Source organism: Argiope bruennichi, chromosome 4 (assembly GCF_947563725.1).
Source record: "Argiope bruennichi chromosome 4, qqArgBrue1.1, whole genome shotgun sequence".
NCBI lineage: Eukaryota > Metazoa > Arthropoda > Arachnida > Araneae > Araneidae > Argiope > Argiope bruennichi.
Genome location: NC_079154.1, coordinates 63285295 through 63293158, shown reverse-complemented (window position 1 = coordinate 63293158; position 7864 = coordinate 63285295). Strand labels below are relative to the sequence as shown.

General features: G+C 27.6%; 1 protein-coding gene across 1 annotated transcript; it reads left to right on the top strand.

Annotated features, from left to right (window-relative positions):
- Window positions 1-7019, top strand: LOC129966328 (uncharacterized). Its single transcript, XM_056080748.1, has 4 exons — window positions 1-72; window positions 2397-2528; window positions 4075-4234; window positions 6886-7019. Exons 2-4 carry the CDS (start codon window positions 2412-2414, stop codon window positions 7017-7019), a joined length of 411 nt encoding a protein of 136 aa, XP_055936723.1. The 5' UTR covers window positions 1-72; window positions 2397-2411.
- The last annotated feature ends 845 nt before the right edge of the window (window positions 7020-7864 follow it).

Sequence of the window (7864 nt, the reverse complement as noted above, 5' to 3'; positions counted from 1 at the left end):
TTTCTTTCAGTTCCTGGAAGTGTATATTCAGCGCAGTATCAAGAACATCATTCTCTCAGTTTTCGTGCTAAAGTACGTCTCGTAAAAGTAAAAATCATTTTTGTTTTTGTTTTTAATTTCTTTAAATTAATGTAAATGATAGTAAAAAGATTATAAATGTTATGCTTTTATATAACTTATATCTTAGTTTTATGGATTTCGGATTAGTTATTATGAATTGCATGTAAGTATGATTCAGATATTAAGCCTCAAGAGGTAGGTTATGAAAACTTGAATTAACGTCAGTCATTTTTCAAAAAAATAGAAATATTAATACCATAATTCATTTTTGGAACTGCATCATCATCCGCTTTTCTGTAATTTTTTATACACCTTTCGCATCTTAATAAAAGGGAGCTTTGGTACCCGTTTTCTATTGTGTAAACGAAATTAATTGAAAGGTGGGACTGCGTATGGGAAATTACAATAAAATTTAGTTTTTTAATTTCTAATCTTGAATTCACATCCTATAACTTTTAGTACTAGCTTTAAAAAATGATATTGGTTCATCAAATTACGATGTAAATTTAAATCGTTCAGTTGTAATCTGAATTTTATACTGATGAGAATTATATAAAAAGTTAATTAATGTATTAGAACGTGTCATGTGATTTTTATAAAGATTAAATATAATCTAAAGTTAACATTTATATAAGTAAACATTTTTTTCCCTTAATATTCAAAATTTATCGCGTATTTTATATTCTTCCTTTCATGCTCAGTGTTTTTGTAACATTTCGGATAACTTGCAAATGTTAAGCTTTCTTGGCAAAAAAAGAAATGATTCAAATGGAAGCAAAAACAGTTTCCTATTTTGTCAAATTTTGATTTTCAAAATTTCTGTTGTCTTATTGTATTAAACTAAAATATATGAGTTACTAAATGAAGTCTTTTCTTTGATTTCGTTGAAAGCGTGGGGCAATAAAATAAATAATTGTACATGTCAAGTAAAATGAAAATTAATTTCAGTCTAAATAAAGAAAATTAAAATCATGAATTGAACATCTCTGGATATTCATTTAAGTAGGTCACAATTTGAGTATGTAGTTTATTTTCAAGGTTAAAGTTCCCATTTTCTTCTTTTGCATCTATCAAAGTTGACAGACTCTTTACAAAAACCTTTATGGAATTCTTTATTGTTCTTTATTTAGAAAAAAAAGAGAGAACGATTGTTTAGTTATAAATTCAAAAATCTTCCAAACATATTTAATTAACGGAATATTTAGATGTATTTATATTAAAAAGATATAATAGTCGATACTATATACTACTAAAGATATAATAAAGATATTATAGTTTGAACTGCCAAATACAGCATCTCTATACGATTTTAGACTAATAAAGACAAATTCGTACCACCAGCTTTCTCATTGTATTTGTATCTTCTTCTCTTTACAATAGTTTGCCAGCCAAGAAGGTTAATTTTTAATCTTCAGAAATGCTGGTTCATTCCTTTATGATGAAGAATTTTCATAACCACCAAAAACTTACAATCATATACCGATTTTAAAATTCCTCTTATAAAGTCGGATAAAATGATAGCCATATGATAAAAATGTATCTCTGAAAGTTATCGTCTGTTAATGAGTTTAAGAAAAAATACTTTTCCCAAGCCTATATGTCGTAAAATCTATCTCTATGATTTGATTCTTTTAATTAAGTGAGATTTAGAAAATAACAATATTGTATTTAGTTTTTTTTGTTATGCATTTTCTGTTAGATTTGCAAACAATATTTCTTCTCTTAAGGATGTTCTATTTCGTACGCCATATTTAATTAGGACCAATGACCCATTGTTATAAAATTTCGGTTTCAATATCGGAGAATTCTTTCTTCATATCCCAATTGTACCAATAATCTACTATCCACGTAGATCTGATGTATATTAAATCATCGAAGATTAAACCAGAATGCCTGTTAAAATGTCGGGCTCGTTATCTGACGATGGTAATAAATAATAAACTCTCTCCTTAATCAATCCTTATATTCTCAAACGTGATCGATAATCAATCTAATACAAAAAAATAAATAAGCTAAAAATTCCATATTCAACAAATAATAAATAAAATCAGGATTCAAATTTCCTCAATCCTCCTCTTAGTAGACATTTCGATATACCACGTGCTTGAAGACAAATTCTTTATTAGTAATATATATTTTCTTGTAGCTCTACTGATAATTTTTTGCAGAACAACATATTAACTCAGAAAATTAAAGATACACGTGATAAAATAATCGCCTAATACATTTTATCTGAATTGCATAATGTTCTACTAATATTTCATAGAGTATTACAGTTTAAAAAATTTAATTTAGTAAATAAATAAGCTTATTTTGTACTATTAAATATCTTTTAGGTATTATTATTTGTGATGGCATGCGAAGAAAATGATTCGGCTGCGTTGTCAGAGCATATCTCATCTCTAAATTGTGATGATAGCGGATCATGTTCCAAGGAAATCGGCGAATCGTCTGCTGTCGAAGAGTCTGTAAGGAACTCAATCAATTCTCTGATAATGATAGAATTTTAGATTTGTAACTATCTAATTAGGGAAGTCATAACTTAAGGGGAAAAAAACTCTTGTCCAAATTGCGTTAAATTTTCTGACTACGTTAGAAATATTCAACCAAAGAGAAAGTTTCCGCAATTTTTTATTTACTATCGCCCGGAACAATTTCTATATTAGTGCTAAAGAATTTTAGAATTTATATTTGGATGCTGTATAAACCATTTTTCTCAATTTTGGAATTATATTTACTGTAGAAAATGTCAATGTTAACTATCATTTTCCGGAAACGATAGTATTAAGCACAATTCAAGTTGTTTTTGTTGTCGGAAAAAATTTGGAGAAAATGTAAGGGAGCAAGGATCTGAAATAAAAATTAAAACAGGTTTCTGTATCCTTTTAATTAATGAGAAATTCTTGAAAGTATGGCCCAAATGACGTGAACATTTCTTTTGAAAGTGCTTCAGACTGTAATATTGGAAGAGTTCTGCCTGTGAACATTGTGAAAAAGAGGTTTGTGTTTGGAAAACACACATTACAAAATTAATAAAATCGATTATTTAATCGATTTATCGATTATTTAAATCATCATACAAGACCTTATACCTAGCATAACATGGAGCATCAGAGATTTTCAAAAACTGTTATCCTTGGAATATTTATAATTTCTCTAAATTAATAATGATTGTTGCCCTTCTTCCAAATGGAAAGGCAGATATGCGAAAAGGACAAAAACTATAATTTATTTGTAGAGAAAAATTAATTACGTTTTTGAATGTGTGATTTCTAATGTGATCAAGGTGATTGATGCATCAAGGTGATTTAAATGAATACTAAATAAATTTTATTTAGTGCATGCTGATTTGCTGCGAGTCTTTAAAAATAATTTAGATTTTGACAGTTACTCTATGTACATGTTCTCACATTCTAAGCATTTCGTAATTATTTGGTTAGATTGGGTAGTTTGTCTCAATATCTAATTGTGGCTAATGATAGCAAGAGCCATTCATTTGATAAAAGTGAGATTTTTTTTTTATAATTTTATAATCAACAAGCTACAATTAACTTGTTAAATGTTCATACTGATCGTAAAATTAAATATTTAATATATATCGCATCGACAGATATTAGTTATTATCGGAGAAACCTTAGAATTCTTTAACAAAATATTTGAAGAATTTCAAAGAATTATCTTTCTTTGTAAAAAGCCACTTATGATCAGAAGTTGGATAGAAAAATGAGTCCAATTCCAACTTTTAAATTAAAAGAACTGAAGTATGAATATATAATAATATTAAGAATTCACATGATGCTTACACTAGATAATAATAAGAAATAAACGAATAATATACAAAATATTCGCAGTGATGCCAAATATAAATAATGATAAAAATATTTATTTATTCGGATATAAATGAAAATCCAATTTTATTTAATCCAGCAACAATAAACAAGCTAATTATATAATGCATTATCCAATAAATTATCTAAGCAAAGGATCATTACTATGCTTGCTTGTTTGCTCTAGGAAGATCCAGAGAATTGCAACTCAGCTGACAGTACAGATGACAATCAGAAGATTCATACAGAGGAAGCATGCGCAACTGAAATAGACAAGGATAATGAAGAAACCTCGTCTAGTGTAAAAGATAAAACTACTATTAGAGCTGATTCAACCAAAGATACTGGTGAGTAAAGCTCCAAAATTAATCAGAGTAGCTCAGTTAAAAAGTTACATTGCATTCCTTTGTAAAATTTTTCAGTGAAAGGCTATTTTGATGAAACTTTGTGGTAACACTTCAGACATTTGCCTCTTCATGTGACGTAGCGGCTTTTAAGCTGCTTTTACAGTTTATCTATTCTCCGTCATAAACATGCCTCAGTATATGAAATAGTGTCCAAATTAAAAATACAGGCAGTGATTCATTTTTGTAGGCGTTTTGTGGTACAAATGCATTGAAATATATCGGAAGTTGCATGAAGTGTATGGCGAAAACGCAATATAACGCCAAGCTATCAGGAAGTAATGCAACATGTTTGAAAAAGGACGTACAAATGTTGAAGACTTTGAGCGAGAAGGAAGACCTTAAACTGCGATGAATTCTGAGATTGGTGCTTACGTGAATGACGTTTGACGAATTGTCTTTGTAAAAAACCTTGATAAACTTGTTCCACGGCCTCAACAAATGTTTAAATAACGGAGGTAAATATGTCGAAAAAATGTTTTGCATGGGACTTTAGAAAACGTCTCAAGTTATTGTAAATTTTCAACCCTGTTTTGTGTTCTTAAGGAATACAACTAACTTTATGAGTGACCCTCGCATTTTGTTCATTTTGTTTTCTGGATGCAATTGTGACGCAATTACTGGTTATTCCTTTGATAAATATTTTGTCCCCTTAATCCTTACAGGACATTTTTTTCTTGAAAATTGAATTAATGGACTTATAGATGTATAAGAAAAAAAAACATTCTTAGTGTTGTCATATATTAAGAATTAAAAATGTATTTCCGATAATCAATCATTAATACTTCAACCTGATTAAGAAAAATAATTCTTGTTTAATTATTTCAGAAAGAAAATTAGGATTCCTGAAAGAGTTAAAATTCTTGGAGTACGAAGTTATGTTTTCGAAATTATAATTTTGTCTATATCAGCATAATATGACATTGAGATAGATGACTTTAAATCATTGAAATTTTAAATACAAGCTTCCTTAGACCAAAATTATGAAAATACAGCAAATTTTGGATGAAATTTGTCAAGAAAAAGTGTTATTTAACCGAAATACATAATCAATTCCTTTCACTACGTCTAAAAATGAATTTTCATTAAGCTAATTTTAATTTGCTTATTGCCATTAAACATAATTGATTATTATTATTTATTTTGCATATTCCCACTATCTGGAATGAAAAGAATCCAACGCAATGCAAACATCCAATGCCGGCTTTTGATAGCAATTAGCTCTAAAATGCAATTGATTTTTTAATCATTATTATTTAGTGATAATAATGATTAAAATAATCTAGATATAATGATCTTTCAATAATCTAGATATAGTGATAATGAAGTCTAATCTAGATTAAATCTAAAATCTAAGAAATAATAGAAATGCAAATTCTTTAAAAAAAAATTTAAAAAAAAAACAACTTGAATCAGCATTTTGAAAAGAGGAAAAAAAACCAATATTTTTACTGAAAATCTAGATCTGAAATCAAAAGTCATTAAAGCGTGAGATGCAGAAAGCAGCTGGATACAATTCAAAAATAAAAAACCTAAAAAGCAGAAAAAATACTAAATTGTCAATGTTTAAAATTATTAGTCAATGTTTTAATTTTAATTCACGTATATATATAGTGCATTATATACGTGATTTAAGTTTAGTTTTTTTTTCTAAAATTTTACTTATTAATTCTGTATTTGCCACTATTTTGACTCCTAAATTTTTAACCAAACTATCATTTTTTTATTTTTAAAACACTGCTAAAGCTATTTATATTTATTATTTATCGGCAGCATGCGAAAATATTTATTTCAGAATGCTTAGCCAAATTGTTTTAGACCACATTTTACAAACAACCTAATTATTGCTGAAAAAAATCAATAAGTCAAAAATCTTTAGTGCAGTATTTTTTTTTTTTTTTTCAAATAATCAATTGAAAAATCTATATCATCGGAAAATTCACAAGAATCCCAATAATTCTTTTGGGCACACTTATCTGTAAGTACAACAACATTAACTGCAAAACTAAGGAAAATATTAATGTCATGTGACCATGCTATATCACACACACTTATACCATAAAATGGTCAGCGACGTAATAGCTGTTAAGTAGCTGTTGTAGTTAATAGCCATTTTTGTGTATGACGTGGATAAAAGTTATATTGAATTAAAGTTTTAAAAATTATTTGAAATCTCTAGATTAATTTTTATTTCTTTTTCTCTTATGTTCACCCATGCTGTCAACAATGCACATTTCATAATCAATGAATTTAAAATGTATTGCAGATTTACTCAGTTTACTACTCATGTTTATTCATATGTCCACTGATCTAAGAAAATTAATGTCAGTTAAAATAAAATTCTCAGATTTAAAAGTGGAAATATCTTATTGTCATTGTATTATTGATAAAGTGTTAATTAATTGTATTATTGATAAGACATAAATTTAAATTACAGGCAAAATTAGACAAGAAAGTTAAGATAAAACATTCTTGGTTTTTTTAAAATGATAATTCTTGATGCTAATTCATAATTTTAAATTCATATTCTTTCAGCGAAGGATAATGTATGTGTGTCAAGAAATCTAAAAATAAAGTTTTATTTTTCTTTCTAGATCAAGATTTTTCTGGATCCAGCTCCCAAGGGATAGGGGAGTTAAATGGTGAAGATTTATCATATGCGTCTGTAATTTTTTCGACTTTTACTTCTGGAATTCCAAATGAAGAAGAAAATGATGAAGACGAATGAGAACCGAAGCAATTTCTTCATTTGAATCTTTCTTATTCCTAAACAGAATTTAATAGCGCGTAATCTTTTTAGGGGGAACAAAATAAAAAATAATTTAAAATATAGGTATTAATATTTACAGTTAGATTTTCTTGGAGATCTGCGAGAGATCTTGGAGATCATTTGTAATGAGGGTATTAATATCTCCAAATGAAGAAATTTTCATCTCCAATGTGAAAGATGAAATTGGCAATTATTATGATGATGAAAGAATAAAATTTTTATGTTTTAATGATTAAAAGATTCTCGTTCATCCATTTAAGTTAGAATTAAGAAGAACTTCAGAGTACAATGAAGTAGAGTGTTTAAAATCCACTCCTATTAATCCACTAAAATGTCTTAGAACTCATATATTATAGTTATTACATATAATTCAAATTTTTTTGAATTAAAAAAATCATCTATTTTTTTCATATTGAAAAACTGCTTGAAAGTTAAACGTATAAGATTGTTTGAGAAATTTTTGATTATAAGTTTTGTTCTTACAGTTATTTAGTCGGTTAAAAATATGAAGTTTTTATATTTAAGTTATATGATGTCATCCACTGGTGTGGTGTGGAGTTTGGGGAAGGAGATACCAGCTCAGGTGTTGGGCTGAGCATCTGACCACGATTCAAAATTACTAGGTTCGTCTGAAAATAGTGTTTCTTCTCCTAGTGTTGCTTTAAAATGGTACGTTAATATAACAAAACTAATCCAAACTTAAGTTATAAATTTGACATTTTCCAATTCCATTCTTTATAAATCTCATTTTGTTTTATGCTTTAATTTAAATTTTATGCTGTGTCTAAAAATATTAGGATATC